We start from the raw sequence: 22844 nt of genomic DNA on the forward strand, positions 1-22844 counted from the left end.
GGACAAAAGTGCTGTATCCCCTTTTTACGTTAATAGGTACCGGAAGTTATGAATAGCCGACACCTTACCATGGACTACTTTAAGACCTTGACTAGACACATAAAACCTAGATAAACATGTTCGGTTTTTAGAAACTCACATTTAGATATTTTACTCCGAGATTATTTGTCTTTGTCTCCGTAGCACTAGCTCTAGTTTATGTGAATGTACTTCTAAGGTATTAGAAAAGATTACAAGACCAACCATTAGGCATGTTGGGTATCCCCTAAAAGTTTCCAAACACTATATGTAATTGGGCGCAACGTAAGCCGGAGGCATACGTAAAAATTGATAATGTCCCCTGAGTGTGCTGAAAACGGAGTATGAGTTACAATCACTTAGGTAATGGTATCTGGTAAAAGCTTTTAAGTAAGTCCAAGCTGGTGAAAAATTTATTCTAACCTAACAGAGATAAGATGTCGTCGGTACATGGCACTGGAAACTATCGGGAGTCGTTTCCTTGTTTAAGCGACAGAATCTACGCAGATACGCCAAGTCCGATTTTTTATGGCATGACGTTTGAGGGAAAAATTATATGGGCTTATTTGATTTCCTAATGACTCCTATTACTAACATTTTTCAACTTCGTCATTTATCTCTATTTTGAAATTTCATTCAGTCTATACGAAGGTACGTATATAGCTTTATATTTGTCCTTAGACCGTATTTTGTGTTAAATTACATCCGTTTTCCCCAGAGATCACTCGCTAGTGGAGAAACTTCCTGGTATTCAGATAAAAGATAAAAAAAAATTTTGCTGAATCACCTCTGCTTGAATGATTTTACGGATATTACTTTAGATAGAGTATGAGAGATTCATCTACGACTGGTTGGGCGGGATTAAAAATTAGCAACAATAAAAAATGCGATATTTATAACTTCCGTATCCACGATATGTATACGTTTGTGGATCACTAGATTTAACTTGTTGCTGCGAGGGCTTTGTTCGCGGAAATCGTTATATTTCAGAGTGTCGGGAAGGATTAAAATTTCAGATCCCAGCAAAGTCTTTTTACACGCACTAAGACATTCGAGGGTGCATGCTTCTCAAGATTTTGAGTGCAAACTGCGACTGCGGTTGTGGGAGAATTCTGTTGGGTCATTTGAACAATGTTACGATTTATGAGATAAATGTATAGTTCCTCTATATAAGTTATTATTTGATTAACTGTCTCTTTTTGTTGAAACGGATTTTAATATGTTTGAAGGTTTATAGGATTTTCCTTTGATAAACATGCCTTATTTTGCAGGAGGATAGATAAAGATCAATGTTTTTTATAACTATAGAGGTATCTGTAAGCGCTCGCTTATCCGGACTTCTCATTAGGGAAGTTCGAACAACAGACGGTGAGTCCGTAAATACAGGATATTACGTGCACTAAAGGAATAAAACGAGATATTCTAATTTTTTACGCTGCGTACAGTTGGGCTTAATCCACCAGTATTTATAATAACTTAATGTATTAAAATTACAAAAACCTGCTCTGATTACTTGATACGGTCGTGTTATTCATACGAAAATTCCTTTTTAATTCAAAAAGATATTGGCATGCATGATCCAACATCGCTTTTCCCCACTCTGCTAGAGTCGCTTATTGTGTGGAATTTGCTATGCTTTGAACACTTCGGCAGTTTTGACTGACCTTGACCGTCTGACTGGTGACACAGTAACCGAGTTTGCTTGTTTGATTCTGATAATTAGGGCTACTGTTTACCATCGGCAACGTATTGTGTGTTTTTTTTGCATTTTGTTGTTGGTTACTTATAAGGCAACGAACGTATGAATGACGAACTATTAGGATTTGAGCGATTACTATTAAGACAAGTTATCTCTACTGCATTCAATATTAACTGTTTGTACTTGCCGTTGTTTACTTCATTCTTTGCTAAAATTTGAAATAGTGAGGGATCCTGGTCAGCGCATTTAGCCTAATGAAAGTTTTTTACATGTTATAAGTTAAGTTGAGTCATTGAGGTTCGATATTTTATATAACTCAAAAAACTCAAGGCTAAAACTGCGATCGGGACTTTGCAAAGGAGCATTTATTGTCATGACCCGAAATAGTGTTACCTCTAATTTATCTAGATTTGTACGGGTGTTCCACTTGTTTTTGTGTGTTTTCTAATCACTACGGTGCCTAACGACCCTATCCATGCATCTGTATAAATACAGACGTCCACTGCGTAAACGCATATTCACTGTTTAATATGATTTGGTACGTAAGGGATTAATAATCACCCAAAATGATAAAATTAACATAGTATATGATTATGATATTTCAGTAGAACTTCTGGAAACAGACACTCAAAGATAAAAAACTCGCAGTAGCGAAATCTCAATGATGTAGATAATTTCTGTAAAAAAGTAAGATTAAGAATGTCTCGTAACTTCAGCCACAGGAATAACGAAATTTGACCTGCAAAGGAAACACTCAAAGTTACTCCAAATGAATAAAAAATTGTACTTAGCTTGCTTTTGTGGGAAGTCACGGTGTTCCGATAACGACACACGGCCTTGGTCCTCCTTCTCTATTTAGCGGATGACCTGGTTTTTTGGCTTGAGTTTCCCCGTGCGCGTTGTTGGGATGATTCGAGCCCTTGAAAATCCGATGCTGCAGACGCGTTCGGTTTGTTTCTTGCAGTGCCGGAAACGCTCACTAACGATGTTTTCTTGAATGATTCTAATGAGAGACGAAGCTTGCGTTGCCGTAGGAAAAGGACACGTCGGGTTTGTTTCTTGAAGTTATTCTTAACTGAAAATGCCCAATTAACGATGATACTAAGTTGCTTGAAGAATCTGCTGCTTTCGTCGTCGTTGACTTCATGATTTATTATTCTGGTTTTTCTTCGGAGAAGTTGTAGAGTTCTTCTGGGACGCTGGCACCACTTTTAGGCGCGTACAGTCGCTGCCACCACTTTTAGGGCTGTTGCCTTGTATAATAAGGCGCCCTATGAGGTAATGTTAGACTTGCGATAATCTTACGCTAAGTCGGTTGGTATTGCACTTCCATATTCAGTGGAGTGTCTTGGGGTTTGTAGATCACTTACGAAGTCGGTATTATCTTCTTTGGTTATTGACGACGATGTGTTAAACTCATGATGATTCGGTTATGAGGTGAGGTTCTAGTAGAAACCACGAAGTACAAAAATACTTATATTCTCTGAATTTACATGGTGAAGATCAGGTATGATTGTACAAGTCTTCTAATGACGATAGCTTGATAGCTCTGCCAATGATGATGGCTAATTCTATTCTCTCTACATGATAAAGCTTAGGTAAAGAGGTAACAGTCTTCTAATGACAATAGCTAACTCTATTCTGCCTCTACTCCCATCTCTGTTACCAGTCATAAAGGAACAGACAGTAGCTCGAACATATGAACATACAATCAGATGACATAGTTACATACGAACATACAATCAGATGACATAGTTACTAATCACGTAGGCCGCTTGAGCTATAGGTGTTTGTCTCAAGCAGGAAGCTTGGACTAAAGTTTATAAACAATTGAATGACTACAGGTGACGGCATGTTATCTTAGCCTACTTTTATTGTATACGTCATCTTTAGCGTCTCTAGTCTGATCACATTCCTGCAAGCAATCTGGTTGACCTCTTTAGTTTTTTTAGTCTTTTATATATATGGACTAACATTCCATATTTTTATTATGTAAACACTTACTATATATATATATATATAATATATATAGATGTATATATATATCTAGTATATATAATGGTACCTCGAGATACGAAAGGCTCAACTTACGAAAAACTCAAGATACAAAAGCTGACACGAAAAATTTTACTGCTCTACATACGAAAAGTTTTCAAGATACGAAAGGTTTCTGAAAGTCCGAGATTCCCCCGATAACAATTTTGAAACTCGCGCCGCCATCTTAGTTCTAGTAGACTCGCCACCATCCTCCTGCTCTCCCATTGGTTCCTGATGCTAGCCAAGCCATGAGATGCTTCTCTCCTATTAGACAGTATCCCTCCCATCATGCATCTTACGTGGTGGCGTTCCTTCGCTCGGCCACTTCGCACCCGAAGCTTTATTATACACATGCAGCATTTGTTCGGTCCAACGATTTCGTTTTGTATCGTAAATTCGTTAGTGATTTCGTTGTGCTACTTTATCGTGTTGTGAGAACCTAATTAGTATACGTACTACATACGTAACTTAATTACGTACAGTACATATAGTCATGGGTCCCAAGAAAGTTGCTGAAGTTCACAGAAAGAAGAGAATGCTTTTTTTGGAGATAAAGATGGAGATAATAAAAAAGTATGAAGCTGGCTTGTGGTTGAGTGGGATTGCTAAGGAATACGTCCGAAATCCGTCGACGATAGGCACCATCCTTAAGCAGAAGGAAGCCATCAAAGCAGCTACACCTTCCAAGGTCGTGACTATTTTGTCCAACAAGAGGAGCCATGTGCATAATGAAATGGAAAGGCTGCTTCTTGTATAGATCGGGGACAAAGAAATCGATGGCGATACGATAACCGAGACGGCAATCCGCCAGAAGGCCAGCGCTATTTTCGGCGATTTGATTGCCCAAGCCGAAGACGACAGCAGAGAGGGGACATCAACGGCAACCCCAGAGTTCAAGGCTTCTCATGGGTGGTTCGAAAAATTCCATAAACGGACTGGCATCCATTCGGTGGTGAAGAAATTGAAATTACGTAAAAGTATAAAAAAGTAAAAAGAAATGTAAAAATAAAAAAAAAAGACAAAAGTTTTATTTTAAGTTTTTTGTAAAGTAAAGTGTTACAGTTTTGTTAATGTGTTTTGTAAAGTTTAGTTTGTTTTTCTGACATTTTTTTTATGTGGTTCGTAAAGTTAAATGTACGTATCTGCCGTTTGTCCTCCTCCTCCTCTGCCGCCACTTTCGGAGATAGCCTCACTCAAAAGGTAAGCTTCCACATTTTACGTTACAGTAATAATATTTCTTGCACACTAATATACACTTTATTTACAGGTTTTGCATTTTTATTATTAATTTAGGTATTGAATGGTCCAAATTGTTGTAGTATTTCATTGTTTATAGGTCAATTTAGCTTTATATTATGAAATTTACTGGGGTGTTTTTGGAGGGCTTGGAACGGATTAGCCATTTTACATGTAAGATGTGGTCCAAGATACGAAAAACTCATGATACGAAAGGTGCCTAGGAACTGATTAATTTTGTATCTCGAGGTACTACTGTGTATATATATATATATGAATTATATATACATGTGTGTGTTTATATATATTGCATGGGTCAAAAATAACATAAAAATAAAAAAGTTCTATTTATTTTCAGCAATACAGTATTAAAATGCTACAAAAATGAAATAAATTTAAATATTTTCACCAGTATGTTAATGCATTTCATAGTTATATGCCAAACCATGTAAGTATTCCAGTGGTTCCCTTGAATCAAACTGCTGTACTATAGTTAAAATGCGTTCATCAGTCTTAATGTATTTTAAGCGTTTTCGAGCAGGAGGATTCCCAGCCATTAGTTGTTCATAATAAGAATCGCGTCCTTTCTGAATTCTCTTTATGCCATCGATGAATTTCCATATAACTGGGTGGTTCATTCCAAGTTCTGCATAGATTTTCCTGTGCGTAGCTTCAGCATGATTGTTTATCCTGTCCTCTAATATTGTTCAACTATACATATTCCACAGTTGCGTAGGGAAAAGTGGTGAACGTCGGCCATTTCCCCTCCTCAGAGGTCTTCATACATAATTATCTTCGACCCAGTTCATTAATGGCTGGAGTTCATCAGGTAAATATTGCGCCAAAGCATCGATGTAAACATCCATGTGAGAAATAGGTACAAAAGATAAAGCAACGATCATTTTGGCTTTTACTGAGAAGTCGGGGTCATTATTATACAAATGTTGGAGCCCAAGTTGTTTCAGGTGCTTATGAATATTATGTGCAAAATGGAAGAAGCAGCCTTTCAACTCCACATCCGGAAAACATTCTGTCATTGCAGAAAAAGCTGCTTGTTCATAATCACAATAAATGCCCTTTGGTTGCAACTCTGCAGACATCTCGGTTATCATTCGAAACATTTTCACGTATGTTGTTCAATGCTTATTAGGTAATAGGGCGTATAGTATAGGGAGAACTCCTTCATGCTTTCTTGCCATAATTACGTAAACCTGTGCAGATGACGGAGGAGACATCTTAAACGCGCCATCGGCGTACCACACATCAGAATCACGTAAAATATTTACCCAGGTCTTTCTACCAAATATTAAAATTCTGTCATGTTCATCTCTGCTATCTCTAAGCAAAAAGTCTTCAAATTGACCACCGTGCGTAAGGTAAAGTTTGTACTCGTCTGGTATTACTAATTCACTTGAACTGAGAGGGTTTGCAGGCGCAGAATATATTTGATTTCGCTTTTCTCATACAATTTTTTTCATGGCATCTGAAGTGGGCAATGCTGCCAGAGCAGCTTGAGAGCTATTTTCAATGCAAACATTAACAACTGATGACGGCACTTCAAAAGTTTCCTCTGCTTTACGTTTTATGCTTGTTTTAATTTCAGCAACTTCCACATTTACTGCCGACGCACCGTGTGAATGTCCATTTACTTCTTTCATTACTTCCTGGTTCTTAGTATGAATATGCCCTTTACACTCATTTTTTGATTCACACCTCCAAAACTTGAGAGAAGGATCGTTTTTGCTACATTTGTCAAACACATACATATATCCGTTGTGGGAAAATTTTGGCTTGCCTCTATTACTTAAGATTTTTTCGGCCATTTAAGGTATGGGCTGTACAAGAAACTAAAGAAAAGCGTTTTCCAATATAAAAAGACTTGAATATCGTAACAACTAGTTTACTATTACAATTCTCAAATCAGACAAGCCTTTGGTGTAATGAGATGATCACTAAACGAGACACTGGTAAAATTATATGTTAACTAAACAAGACTTGAATATCGTAATAACTGGTTTAATATTACAATTCTCAAATCAGATGAGCCTTTGGTGTAATGAGGTGATCACTAAATGAGACACAAATTTGCGGATGGTCCTTAAGTTTGTTTCATGGCGCCAAAACAGCTCATCGCCTAAACAATGAGTGCGAAACTGTCTATCGCCAAAATGGCGGCGCCAAATCGTCAGTGCCAAAGAGTCTGCACCAAATCGTCCTGTTCCGATATAGATTTGGTAGATGTTAGGGAAAAGTGGTTATAATTATGTATATTTAGTAACTTGAGTATTGCAGGCAAAAGGGGTTTAAGTTGTAGTCAGCAAAATTTGGGGTCAGCTGGGCTTTGCAGTGCTAGTGTGTAAGGATAGGACGTGTCTTAAGGTGGGAATGATAACAGGGAATTAATTTTGTGCGGTTGCAAGTGTAACTAAATATTAATCGCTAAGGCGAGAGCAGATAACTTCGTATTCACGTGCCAAAACCTATGAGGACATAAGTGTTGAAGGTTACTTTTGTTATTACTGGGCCTTTTCTTTTTTGTTGGTGTTAACAAATTGCTCACAAGTGTATTTCATTTTGGTGTCCCTGCAGGATTCAGTGGACATTAGGGGTTTGTTGTAAGTGCAATGCATTGAAAAGAGTAGCACGACGTATTTCATTTTTTGTATGTGATCGGTTATGAGAGAATGGGCCAGTGCTAAGCTCGGCAAATTTTCGCAGAAGGAAGGGAGGCGTTACATTTTCTTTCTTACTTACCTCATCCCGTTATCTGTAGACCAGCTCTTGACCTTGTAACAGCTGCAAATAGCTAATAACCTTTACCTCAAAAGTGAAAGCTTAGATCTCCTCCCGTAGAGTTGAGGGATATTTTACCGGGGAAATATGTGGTGTTGGGAATTAGTGGATGCAATTTCTCCTATTGGTGAATGATACATTATTACTTTTGTGTTGGTGGCTTGTGTGGGGATAAATATATCGATGTTATTGAGGTCAGGACGAATCCTGAATTATAAGTCCCTCTAAAGAAGACAAAATGGCCGAAGCAGGTAACAGTCAGTCTTTGGTGCATAGATGACTAACATAAATGCAGGAGTCAGCCCTTTTCGAGTCATTGTTGATGGCGTTCTGTCCCAACCAGTGCAAATGATCTGTATCAGTCAATGTTCTCCCAATATCCTTTGAAACCCTCAATAGAGACGGTGTGTGATGTGCAAGCCCATAGATTAAATACCCTAGGTTTTATAAGAATACTGTTTACTCTTGGTGATAGAGTGTTAATAGAACCATTTTTGGTTATAAAAGGGGTTGCGTTGGGCAACAGACTTTTGCTGGGCCATCCTGCATGTAGGAGACACAGGATACCGGTCCATACAGGTGTTAGTGGTATAATGATTGGGATACCGGGTGTTTTTATCCCATATGTGAATACGGGCAGAACTAAGGATACTGAGGTTAATATGGGTAACAGTGAAAATAGGGTTGCTTTTTGTGGTGATAATAGTAATGATATAATGATATGGGGATTAGTGATATTGGAGCTCACACTGGTGATATGGGTAATAATGGTGGGGGTGTCTGTGATGATAAAGGGATATTGAGGACCACCGTGGTGACAATTTGGCGGTTTTAACAATGGTGGTATGGGTAGTAATACTGATACTGATACTAACAATGGGGTCCTGGTGGATGAAATGAGCACCACAGGTGGTGATATTTATGGGGACGTTGAACAGGGAAGCACTAATCACAAATATAAAGGTATTTTATCAGAGGATGTTATTTTAAATCCAGGTACAAAGACTATGGTAAAAGTCAGACTTGGGGAAGTGAAAAAGCCCAAGGAGGTATGCATAATTGACGGTAGCGAGAAACTAGGAGGGATCATTAGCACCTTATCAGTGAGCAGAGTATCAAATACTGGCATTACATGGGTGGAATTATTTAACTGTAATTATACAGCTAGGAAATATCAAAAGAATAAATTTGTGGTAGACCTCCAAGATTGGAGTAGTGATAGTGATTCAGTGGCTATTGTAGAGGGGGAAACTGAGTTTTCAGAGGCAGAAATGCAATCAAGGAAGAAAATCTTTAGAGAACATCTAGCTAACGCAGACTACAAGACCATTTAGAAGCGGTAAGCGAACTTTTGGCGTAATTTGGAGACACAGTAGGCTTACAAGGAAGGTACGAAACCCATTTTTATTCCTCCATACCGCATACCTTTAAAAATCAGAGAACAGGTAGAGAAAGAGGTTAGTAAATGGGAAGAAGAAGGAATCATCAGACCTAGTGCATCTCCATACAACTTTCTTCTGTTGGTGGTGCCTAAGAAGGACGGCTCTGTCCGAGAAAACAAATCTTGACCGTTATGCACTTACGTGCATACCAGACTTTTTCGTCGAAATTGGGGGATATAATATTTATAGTTCAATTGATTTAGCGCAGGATTTTTTGGCGAAAATAGCAAGGAATATACTACTTTTTCAGTGCCCATGGGATATTTTGAATTTACGCGGATGCCTTTTGGTTTGTCAGGCAGTCCTATGACTTTGATGAGGTTAGTAAACACAGTTTTGCATGGGCTATTGAATAATAATGTCTTTGTGTACATGGATTATATATTTAAAATGACTTGGACCAGCTTTGATGAAGTGGAAAGTGACAGTCACAAAGTTGATTCTTTATGATTCGCCAAGGCAAACTGTGGTTCGTTATCGAGACCTCTCTCTCTCTCTCTCTCTCTCTCTCTCTCTCTCTCTCTCTCTCTCTCTCTCTCTACGTTGGCCCGCTGGCATGGACTTGGATAGATTTCTCAGTTCTCACATCAATCATGTTGAAGGATTGCTTGAAACACTTGGACTTGAAAATTATGTATTCTCTTAAATATTTACAAGTTGATGTCCATCTTGAGATAGAAGCTTTCTGAAGAGAGACAACTTACGGAGAGGATAGTCATAGAGCAAGTGATAGGATAATCATAGAGCAAGTGATACTAAGTTAACAATGTTTAAACTCAGGAAGAAAACGGTAGGGGACATACGAACGCACATCCTAGACATGTGGGTCAGTGATGACAACACAGTTTACTTTGGTTCTCGTGAGAGCCAGGTTTGACATACCAGTCCACGGGAAGGATGTTCGTTCGTTTGTGTGTGGTTATGATAAGTTAGCATTGCACATCCTGAACGGACCAGCTATTATTGGGAGTTTTTTCCTCATTGACCTATTATATAGAGCGCAGCTATGTATTTAATAATGAAATGGATTACATTTCCATTTTTATGTAATTTTCATTATATATTTGCTCGGTCACTACAAACAAAATATAGATGAGTTCATTCAGTAGCAAATAATGTACTTAAGCAGGATGTGTGCAATTGCTAATCAAAGGTAATGTAAAATAATGATGCAAAATAATAATGATGCACATGCAAAAATATATGCCAAAGGTAATATTTGTTGTAAAATGTATACAAAGAGTGACACTTGTGCTAAAAAGGTATGTAATAGGATTATATTTGTGCTAAAAACAATATTTGTTGATGCACCAAAAAAAAAATATATATATACAGACACGGGTCATAAAGATAATTGAATCATTAGAAATACTAGTTCATTTCAGGTAGATATACATGACTCGCAATACCTGTGTAAGTATGCTTGCATGGTTATATATGTATATAAGAACAAAAATTAATGGTATCCTGCTGAGACATAAAAGGTAAGACCTATATAGGCAGAGTTAAAGATGAGTATTCATATATAAATGTGGTTTCAGGTGTGCACCGACGCACAGCTGGACTGGATAATTCACAGATTATTTTTAAAGGTAATGGTATGTGGAATGCATTATTAATGAACCAAAACTACATTACAAGCCAGTTAAATACTAACACACTTTTCAATCATGCTCAAGTTCAAAACAAGTCAGCGACCTATGTAAATTGGTCAATTTTACATAACATATCCCAGGGTTTCTGGGCCCAGGGTAGCTTGTCTTGACTATTCTTGTCGTTCCTTGACTGTTCCTTTCTCATTTTCTTTATCCTGCGCCAAGTAAATACTTTCGTGACGATTATAATCACTACCATACACATAACCATGGCTAGCAGTGCATAGTAGCGTACGTCTTCATTGATTGTGAAAACAGGATGATCTGGATCCATAGTACCTAGACTTGCAATTGTTTTTTCGACAGAAGGGTTGTAAGGGAGGGGAAGTGCTGCAATATGTGTAGTCCCCCAAGTGTAGTTTGCAAAATACGTTTTCCCCCGGATGATGGTGTTCATTCCATGGATGGTGTAGTTGGCCGTGGTTCCTATGCAAATGTCTGCAGCGATGAAAAGGTGAGATTCCGCAGCTGTCCTGTCTGGGCAGGTAACCACAAACTTCTCTGATGAAAATCTCAGCCAGGTTCCGTTGTTTAGCCAGAGTGAACTTAGACTTGTCATATATGCACAAAAAATCCAAGCGCACTTTTCGTGTATGGGACAAAGTTCCGTTAAGTGCTAGGTCTAACTCGCATTAGACCTCAGAAATATTCCGGAATTTATAGGAGTCGGCCGTGCAAACCTTTTTATCCAGTTCTCTGACGACCTTAAAAGTTTCCTTGTAAGGGGAAATTAATACCTAGCCAGGCAGATTCGAAATAACTGGCAATGAGCTATCTGACATGTATGTGGAAACGGTGCAACTATATAGGATTCCCACATGTCGGAAGGATCAATAGGGATATTAATCATGATTTTAATCTGCTCTACGCTCAATGATATTAATCTATGATAGAATTCGTTGTTATGCGATTCAATCAACGGAGTGTAACCAACTCTGGTACGCCAGTTCTCTATAATCTTTGATAATACACCTTTAGTGTATTATCAATACACCTTTAGTCACAACTGTGATAGCCTCCATGTTATCTTTGGATTTTTCAATGACCCTGGACAGGTAGCGTGGACAAATGCTCTCGCTTCAGGTAGAGTGGTGTCATATATGTTACGCTAACTTTGGGGACTTAGAGGGAGGGGACCAATTTACCAATTTAAAATTTTTTTTTATAGTTTACTAATTTAAAGAATCTAATTTCTACTGGTGAAGGAGAAAAAAACGCTGAATATGAAAATGACCCTGTACTTACATGATTACAAAAATAAGTATAAAAATAAAACTTTTCTTATATAACTGGCACTGTACACTTTACAGTAAAAAACTAGACAAAAAACGAATTATGTGCTGCAATTACAATATTTTCTCAATACATTGATGTAAAAACATCGCCGATATCAGCGAAACTGCCAGATCTGTAAAGAAAAGAAAAAGCGGTTAATTTTTTTATACGCAAAATCACCTAAAAATATTTGTGTGAAATGAATGCTATATTTATAGTAGTAATACTTATTCTATCTGGATGAATTTTTCCAAAAGTCAACTACAATGATCCTAGATGATGGCAAAACCTTAAAAATTATATTTAGTTAATATAAACTGGGAAACAGCTTAGTTCAAATGTAACCCTTACCGTGCGCAATTGACGTAAAAGAAAGGCATATTTAGAAAGAGTACTAATAATTGGTGGATATGCATGAAATTGTACATAAATAATCTATGATGACCCTAGATGAGGGCAAAAAGGTTAAAAATTATATTTAGTGAGTATAAACTGGTAAGAAAAATAATTTGTGAAACTTACTACGCGAGTTGGCACTGGTCGCAGATGTAGTTGACATGCAAGTTACATACAGGCTTATGGCACTTAGCACACAAAAGCTTGGTCCTGGCATTAGAAGAAGAAGGGCAGAGAGGGCATCTGCTGCGCTTGTCACTTCGTTTTGGAGTGTCTGGAGTCTCGTCTTTGGGCTCTTTTACCTCAAAAACAGAACAAATGAGGTAAGTCAATTCCCTTGGGAGGTACCTCTTGTTTCCAAGTCGAGCAAGTGCTACATCACGGCCGAGTTCCATGGCTAATTCCAATGAAAATTGCCTCCTGTTGTACAACTCGTTGCCAGGCAAGTTTTGGTGGATAAAAAAGGAATTATTCACAACAATATTGATAATCCCATAGAAGATACATATGGGCCACCTCCGGGTCTTCCTGCTGCAGGTCAGGGCAGAACATATCTGATCGAAGGTGTCGACTCCTCCCTTTGTGGCATTATAAAACATGTGTATTTGACTTTTCTGGTTCTCAATAACTGTGGGATTGTGATGTACTGTGGAAAGAATCTGGATCCTTTTCGTGGACTTTACACGTTGGCACAAAAAGGTCACCTTGTCCTTGTAGTTATAGGAGGCCACACATTCGCCTAATTCCAGGGGCGTTGTCAGCATCACAGAAGGCATGTAAGGTTTGGGACGAATAGTGCCAACTAAATGCATCCCAAATTGACGGAGACCCTTGGCTAGTGGCAGGGAAGTAAACCAGTTGTCCGTCGTAACAATACGCCCAGCCTTCCTGAAGGGTCGGGTTACCTCCAACGTAAAGTACTCTCCCAAGGGCGTAATTGTAGTGGTAGTCCCCTTGCCCAAGTAGGGAATGGCATTGCACATGTAGAACGTCTCTGCATCACAGGCCATAACTAACTTGATGCCATACCTAAGAGAAGAGAAAATAAAATACAAGAAACTATAAATATAAAGAAAAAACTAAAACTATAAAGGAAATTTTAAAAATGTCATAAGATTTACATTGAAGAAAATGCAATGAAATTCTCTTCTCTCTCTCTCTCTCTCTCTCTCTCTCTTCTCTCTCTCTATTATATATATATATACTATATATATATATATATGTATATATATATATATATATATATATTATATATTATATATATATATAATTTGAAGAAAATGCAATGAAATTCTCTCTCTCTCTCTCTCTCTCTCTCTCTCTCTCTCTCTCTCTCTCTCTCTCTCTCTCTCTCTCTCTCTCTCTCTCTTTATATATATATATATATATATATAACAAATAAAATAAATTAAAACCTTTTACTTACTTTGCTGGTTTATTCGGGATGTACATCCTGAAACTGCACCGTCCCCTGAAGGCGAGGAGCTGCTCATCCACAGTAAGTTCCCCACTGGGTTCGTAGTTTGCAATGCTATTTGCAATGACCTGGTCCCACAAACTCCTTATGGGAGCAAATTTGTCAGTCCTCACACGCTGCTCCCTCGTGGCAAGGCTGTCAAATCGTAGGGCCCTAAGAATAAAGGCGAAGCGGCGCTCACTCATGACGCTCCTCTAGAAGGGGCATCCTAGAGACCTGGAGAACATCTCTTCCGATGTCAGATGATTGTCCTTCCGTGCCCCTGTCATGATGAGGATCCCAAGGAAGGCACGGAACTCCATGAGGCTCAAGTCCTTGAAGGTGGGGTCGTTTTGCCGCTTGAACTTGTTCCTGAGGGTGACGATCTTGTCGTTGGTGAAGACGATCACTTCTGCAAGCAACGCATTTGGCAAAAATTTGTCAAAGACTTCAGCAGGAGTCCTACACCCGAAGACAGCTATGGTAGGGCCGGCAGTTTCAAACTGGTCGATCTTCAGGATGGGTGGCATTGTTGGGTTTGGGTACGAGTTCCACTTCGTGTTGTCCCTAGCCTTGTAGGAGTCAGCCGGCAATCTCTTCAATGCCACACCTTCTGCAGGGCAAAGAGGGCCTCTCCTCCTTTTCCTACTCCTGATCTCCACGAGACTAATATCAGGCACAAGAGATCCTGCAGGAGGCACAGGAGACGCTGAAGGAGGCACAGGAGATCCTGCAGAAGGCACAGGAGACGCTGAAGGAGGCACAGGAGATCCTGCAGAAGGCTCAGGAGACGCTGAAGGAGGCACAGGAGATCCTGCAGAAGGCACAGGAGACGCTGAAGGAGGCACAGGAGACGCTGAAGGAGGCACAGGAGATCCTGCAGAAGGCACAGGAGACGCTGAAGGAGGCACAGGAACAAGGGAATGAAAACGAACTGCATGCGAGACAGCCAAATCTTGTATCTCTGCAGGTGGTATTTCTTCCACATGTTCAGCAGCCAAAAGCTGATCCTCATGTTCCTCACGCAGCCAGGTTTGGTCATGCAGGTCGTCCTAGACACTGTCTGCTTCAAAGGTAACTGTAAAAGGCTCTTCTTCATCACTACTTACGAAAAGGAGCTCCAAATACTCCTCCTCCCTAAGATTTTTCTTTGCCATGCTGAAATCTGAAAACAGGAAAAAATTGAAAATTAGAAATTAGCCTCAAAATCACATTTTCGCTGCCTTCCGATCCAATATGGCGATTGGTACGGGTAGCTACACCATTCACTGATATGTTCCAATAAACACAATCAAATTATTTCACTAAGTAATAATACAGTAATGTAAAATGCGAAACTTTTGCATTTGCGTGACTTACCCCTGTCAAGGTAACGTTGTGTTAAATAGGCAACAATTCCGATTTTGGAGGGCGATATTCGGCGAGGGCAGCTGAGCAGAGTTGTAGCACGTCTTGCTTCCACTGAGGCTGGTGAGCAACTAACGGTCCCTGGAATACAAGCGCGATCATGCGAGGCGTCTATGCGCACAAACGAAAAAACGCATTTTTGCGCAGTTTCTTGGGCAGATCTGACACCATGCTACCGTTCCAGGGATATATGATCCATCTTCGTATTATAGTAAGCTAATGTTACTTGAATGTTCGTTTACTATTGCCCTGACTTCGTTAATTGATTTAATTTGTTTAGTAAGTTCAGAAAGAATTAATTCTTGTTCATGCTGTAATCCTTCTATTTTTTTATTCTGATCGTTAATTTTAAGACGATTAGAGATACCTAAACGTAATCCTGCAACAGAACCAAACAAATTAAGTGCGGCAAAGATAATCGGGTTATGTCTTTCAACATTGGTATGTGGCACTGACCACATAAGGATGTCGCGAACTAAGCATTCCACGTCAGCCATCTTATTCTGCAATTCATAGGACAATAACTCAGCAATGCCCAAGGTATGAGAGAGTGTTTGTTCATTGCTTGGAGGAAAGTAGGTTTTGTGCAATTGCGTTAAGGATACTTCGAAGATGTCAGTTCAGATTTCAAATTGATAATGTCATTCACTTCTAAGAAAATAGCATCTATTCAACTTCTAATATAAGGTTGCTGGTTGTAACGAAGATCTTCGTTTCTCTCAATGATTGAGCCATGATTAAAACGGACGGAGTTTGTTTTGGAATTAATCCCGTATGAGAAAAATGCCTGATCAATTAGTACCAAATATAACAAGACAAGCTTCATGTTGGAGCCTACAAATAGCAAAATATATATAATTACACGCGTTTTAAAAATAACCAATCACAAGAAATGAAATATGTTACTAAAGAGAAAAAGAAATTTTATATATCCCCAAAAATGAAAATTTTTCATACAAACCCATAATGGATTAAACCTTTATGTGCTCTCTAGATACTGTGCGGATGTCAGTAAGTTTGTTTACGTTCTTTAAATTGCCTACTGCATACTGGTTTGTTTGTTTACTAGTTTTATCATAATTATTCTTCAAGATTATTTGAGCTTCAAGATTCTTACGAAGGGTGTTGAATCTATTTACACTAGCATCCACAATATCCTTAAGAGTATCTGATAAATTGGTTTGTGGGTGTGAGAATATGATAAGGTGTCCTAGCGGGTGCGCTGTAGTCCTTCGTGTGGCGACATTTTGGTAGAGTGATGATAACTGTGATTTAGAGTGCTTGATACAGAAGGGATACCTATGTCCCAATTGGGATTCATACCCTTTTGAGATTTTGACTCAAATTATGCTGTCTTAATCATTGGAGAACTAACTCAAGTTTACGCAAGTGCTCTTCTATGGTATTGGAAAAAATTACAAGATCGTCTATATAGGCGTGGAGAGTTACACCTAGCAGGTCACCAAACACTATATTAATTATTCACGTGAAGGTGATAGGGGCGCAACGTAAGCCGAAAGGCATACGTAAAAATTCTTACTGTCCCCTTGTCGTGGTAAAAGCTATGTAAGGTATGCTTTCTTTATCTAAGGGTGTCTCGTGAAAGCCTTGAAGTAAGTCCAATAAAATGAAATATTTATTCTGACCTAAAAGAGATAAGATGTCGTCGGTACATGGCACTGAGAAATGATCAGGAATCGTTTCCTCGTTTAGGCAACGAAAGTCTATACAAATTCGCCAAATCCGATCCATTTTTGGCACAACAATTAAAGGAAAGTTATAAGGGCTATTTGATTTTTGATAACTCCTTCAGCTAACATTTTATCTACTTCTTCACCAATTTCATTCTGAAATTTCATAGGGAGACGGTATGATGGTATGTAGATAACTTTATTTTTATCCTTTAACCTGATATGGTGTTCAATTACATCTGTTTTTCATAGAGATCCCTCGCTAGTGGAAAAGACATTGGGATATTTGGATAAGAGTTCGAAAAATTTCTGTCTGATCTCTCTATCCTGGATATCTACATTTATTTTGCTAATGATTGATTGTAAAAGAGACTCGTTGACAGTGGGTTGTGCGGGGTTAATTTCAGCAACGGTAAGAATTCGGTATTTGTAGGATTCAACGTGTATGATGTGTTGATTCTGTTTGATTATTAAATGGGTATTCAGGTGGTTACAGACTTCAATATTGAGCTGATGATGGAAGTCAGCAATGTACAATGCTTGTGTTACGGAAAGGCCATTAATTTTCAGAGTCTGGAAGGATTAAAATTTCTGACCCTGGCAAAATTTTCCTAACATGCATTGAAAGGTACGAGGGAATATTAGGTTCGAGTGACTGCGTGTAGGTTGCCAGTGCAGGTTTACGAGAATTGTGTTGGGTGGCTTGAATGATATCATTGTTCATGAGACAGGTGATCGGTTCTTCAATGTACGTTACTGTTTGAGTATCTGTCTCCCTTTGGCCCAGAACGGATTTTAATGTGTGCGATGATCGATAGAATTTTCCCTTTGATAAACATGCCATTCTTGCAGGAGTTAGAACAATGTTTTGAATGCACATGGATAGATATCCTACAATTACAACTGGATACATATTAATGTGTTGTATCACTACAGGGGTGTTGGTAAGTGTACGCTTTCCCACACGATACTGCACCTGAGTAGTACCCACGACGCTTAATTCATTATTTCCGATGCCCGATAAGCAGACTTCGGATTTCTCAATAGGAAATTTGGAAAACAACAGGTCGTGAGTACATAGGTCTATTATGTTACGTGAACTACTGGAGTCAAAAAATTATGTAAATGGTTGATGTTCTAGATTAACTGTGTGTAAAGTAGGACGTAGCTCATCTGTACTAGTGATAGCATGGATTCTATGAAAATCTACGGGATCCTGCACTGACTTTTTGATTATGGTCGTGTGGTTCGCAGGAAAATTCTGGATTTTGCACGTCTTCTAGATGATTAAATTTATTATTTAGGTTAAAAGAAGATGATATGGATGACCTAACATCATTCTCCTCCCCGATGGAGTTATTTACTATAGTGCGTTTACTTTTCTAAGATCTTTAGGGTGTGGCTTGTACAGAAATCATACGTTGCCAATTTTCACGTTATGGTAATCATATTAGCTTCATGGAGTCTATTGAAATAGTTTTTATTTCTTAAAATGTGATTCTTTGTTTGCATCAGATATTTTGAATATATCTTATTTTGTATATTCTTCGTGAAAACCTGTTTCACTAATGAAAATTAAGATATGGCATATTTTTTCCCCGGCAATGCCACATCTGAGTTCAGGGGACCTATGGGTTTTAAGAGGATTTAAAAGGTCATGGTCAATATCATTAAAGGATACTCGCACTCGATCACCCACGGTGAAAAGTATGGACACCCCAGCCCAAATGACTCCCGTAAACGTCTTCACCCACCACCTGAGGCCAAGGAAATAGTCTATAATTTTCTGAAATACTTCATTATATAAAAACATCTGGAAGGTCCTGTAACTGATGTTTCAAAGGCTATCCAAAGAACATCTGAAGCAACAAAAGTGTTAGAAATGACTATTCGTAGACTTAAGAAGCAAGAGAGGCTGGAAATATAGTGGAATCTCCAGTGTTTCAAAAAAGAAAAGAGAAAATGAATCCTGTGACTGACTTGGATGATTTTGATAAAAATGTTATGCAGAGAAGGAATGCGTGGTTGTCTTTTCCAAGGGCATAATAGATCGCTTGACTTATGAATTTATGTTTCAAGTCCAAACACCGGAGCCAACAGGCCACTCAGCGCATCTATTATTATAGAAAGAGAAAGAAGGAATAGCTAAGTAGAATCGGAAATGGAAAAAAAGAAGTTAACAGGGAAGAAGCAAACCCTTTCCCTCAACTCCCAAGGTCTAAAGCGAATCCTCCTAAGAAGGATTATATCTGCGGGAAGCATTTAATGGGACTTACATACCCGTAGATATGACAACTCTGCCTTTTCTACCTGGCCCCACCCTAGCGATCTTAGAAAAGTAAATGCAGTATAGGTGCATGTTTTGCATTGGACACTTAGAAAATTTACCATGTTTTGGTTATTTTGGGCAGAAGGATTAGGAACGGAGTTCCCAGAAGGCAGATTTTTTCTTATGATTGTTTGGATGTTTCTTGTTGTCACCACCGACGTTCCGTGTATTCATAGCGTTACCTTGTGAATGGTTACGAGCATTGCACTGAGCATATGAATGATTTGTGGTACAGGCGGCCCGTGGTTAGTGGCAGGGGTTCCATTCCTGGCCGCCGATGCTAAGAGATTTTTGACGCTAAGCGATTTTAAAGCCTACGGCTGCCGCACACCTTCTTTCGAAATTCTAGCCCAGTTAACAGCTATAGCTGAAACTGAGAAAACTGTTGAAGCTGCTAATGATAATGGCCATTATTGTGCATCGGCAACAAGAATAAAACTCCAGTTAACATATGCCATCAAACACAACTTTGGATAAAATTGAGATAAAATCATTTTAATCAAAACTACTGTGTTTGAAAGAACACATTTTACTGTTAGTTTCCTGTCGATATAAGATAAATAACGTAAAGTTCGTATTACGATGATATAAAGGAAAATTGCCAACCGAATCACGTAATTTTTTTTTACTCAATAAACATGCCGCCAGCATAATCTGTTAATGAAAAAAATTAGTTTCCAATCATAACGAGACATATTCAAGTCATATTTCCACCTAAAAACACGTCGTATAAGGAAAAATAACCTTGTCTCATTTAAGTCAAGTATCCAGATATTCGTTTATGCTAACTAAACGCAAGAAATTTCGCTCAGAATTTCATTAAATATAGCGAAACAAACTCGTATTCGCCATCAGCTGGTTTCCAAACCAAAACATAACATTGGCCGCTCCGCAGAATACTTGCTTAGATTTACCATAGTGTTTTATGATACCATAATATGAGAATTGTAACGGCTCGTTATACCATCACCAGAATAGACTATTCAATTTTCTCTTTAAGTCATATACCACTGATATGAAGTCCACAATAAGAAGGAATCATACCACAAACTCAATTTTCAAAGTGCAAGGATGAATTCAAAGGAGGAGTAAACACTCAACGAAAAACCATGAATTTAATACATAAATAACCAGACAGAAAATACACCTGAACCTCTTTGAGTACAGGAAATAAATGAACTACTGTCACACTTAATAATAATTCCAAACACGTATACAAAATTAAGATGGTATAACCAACACACTCAAACCAAAATAAGTGGGCCCAGAAAGGAGGAGGAAATCGAAAAGAAAGAATATCCTGACGATTTACAGGCTAATTCTTATGTAAACCAAACATGTCACTAAAAAGCTTCGTTATCAATAAGGCTTATTATTCTCTTTGAAGATTACGGAATCCTCCACGTCTGGAGGGGTGGTACCACAGATGGTTATCAAACTCGGGGCCCAGTCGAGTAGCCACGACAGAATCACAGCCGTGATCAATGAAAAAAATATAAAAAACCTTACCATGGGATAGCGAGATCCCCCTGGCTTTATAACTGAACCAGAGGTGGTACGGTGAATCCCAAGGACGTCCAGATACATTATCTGAGGAGATCTAATTTGAAGATAGCGGATATTAAAAAATCCTATGGTCCTACAGATAAGGGCAAATCACCAACAGAGGCTGCAACCACCAAGAAGCAAGAGACGGCAGTACTCTTTGTGCACGAAACAAGGTCTCAATATTCCAAATGTAACAAGGTCCAGTGAACGACTGCCTGTTCTCCTCCCAAAAGCCAAGAAGTTACCCCCTCTTATCCACAGGGGAGGGACCACACACACACAACCTCCTTAAAGACAAACGCAAATGTTAATAACAAGCAAAAAATTGTTTTACTCGAGAGGAGGTCAAACGACAAGTGAAACTTACAAAACTAGGTTTAAGAAATTATATCAAAAAATTTAATTTAATAATAATTAATGAAAAAGGATCACATACTGACAAAATACATATAATATTATTGGATCCAGTGAAGTTATGGATAACTTTTTCTAACATTTATGGAAAAAATGCATATTTATTTTTTCTTCTGTGCTTATCTTTATTTTCGTCACTATGCCATCTACGTAGCAGCGGTATCTTGAGGTCGTACCTCAATTTTTTGCTCGATTAACAAAGCAAAAAATCGATTGAGTGGTACAGTTATATTTTGTACTTCTATCCCATGGAAAAACAAACAAATTGCAGTGTTGCAAAATTGAATGTATATGCAAGTTTTGTCTTTAAAAGATCAATTAATGCAACAATTGTAAAAATAATTTGTAATAAAAACGTGATTCAATTATATAAATTAAAATTTTATTATTCTGGCGCGACTGAACAACCCATTGTCTTCATCACGGGAAGGCTGTTACAAAGACTTCAAATGGGCATGCGTACTGTCACTGTATCAAATTTATGTACAAAAATGAGAAAAAAAAAATACCTTGCGATACATTTTTTCATACACATTTTAAACATAAATGCATGAAAACTTATAACAAAAAGCTGAAGTTTCATTAACAAAATAAGTTATAATTAGCTCCCAAGTCTTTGTAAATGGATTTTTCGGAACAGCGGCGGACAAGAACGGGACATGAAAAAACATCCTCTGATAACATGGAGGGCAGTTTCAAAAGCTGCCTTGTATCATATTGCTGTGCGGAAATAAAAATACCCTATATGTAATACATTTTCATACGCATTTTAAACATAAAATCATGAAAATTTATAAATTGACATATCCGTAGCTAAATTTGCACTTATCTAACTATATTTTCGGTATAGAACAGCGTCAGAGGCATATATTTTACCCTAATACCTACGTATGTAATAACTCTCAATAAAATTTTTTAATATTTGCATAACCTTTATGGTCTGAATGATATTTCTACAAATGTATGCATTCGTTAGACATAGCGGTGCTGTTAACCGAGAATTGTGCCGTAAAAATACCGTAAAATACCTTATTTTTTAATGAATATTTGTTACGACAGCCGTAAAACCGATTCGCCGCTAAGTGATTGCGCCGTTAACCCTCTTACGCCGACTGGACGTATTTTACGTCAACATTTTTTGTCTCCCGTGTGCCGATGACGTATTTTACGTCGACTTACAAAAGTTTTTTTTTAAATTCGCGGAAAAATACTTATAGGCCTACCAGCCTAAAACTTTTGAATCACGTGCCTTGGGGGATGCTGGGAGTTCACAGATCAAGGTGTTGTTTTGTTTACAATCATTACGCAGGCGCGCAAGCGCGAATTTCTTTCGTGCCGCACTAAAAAGTATCTGTGACACATCTCGGAAATTATTTTGTCACTTTGACATAATTTTTGTACCATTGTAAATTAGCCGTTACATGAAGTATTATATATGAAAATGTGCG

At 38.2% G+C, this 22844-nt stretch overlaps 2 protein-coding genes across 2 annotated transcripts in view; one reads left to right on the plus strand and one right to left on the minus strand.

Annotated features, from left to right (window-relative positions):
• Positions 1 to 22844, plus strand: part of LOC135226957 (zinc finger protein 260-like) — a 554628-nt gene that overhangs the window by 523688 nt on the left and 8096 nt on the right. The window lies entirely within an intron of this gene.
• Positions 12054 to 15911, minus strand: LOC135226764 (uncharacterized). The gene is made up of 5 exons (XM_064266473.1): positions 15782 to 15911; positions 15117 to 15172; positions 13978 to 15059; positions 12678 to 13580; positions 12054 to 12288 (listed from the first exon to the last, which is right to left on the minus strand). Exons 1-3 carry the CDS (start codon positions 15909 to 15911, stop codon positions 14223 to 14225), a joined length of 1023 nt encoding a protein of 340 aa, XP_064122543.1. The 3' UTR covers positions 12054 to 12288; positions 12678 to 13580; positions 13978 to 14222.

Source organism: Macrobrachium nipponense, chromosome 15 (genome assembly GCF_015104395.2).
Source record: "Macrobrachium nipponense isolate FS-2020 chromosome 15, ASM1510439v2, whole genome shotgun sequence".
NCBI lineage: Eukaryota > Metazoa > Arthropoda > Malacostraca > Decapoda > Palaemonidae > Macrobrachium > Macrobrachium nipponense.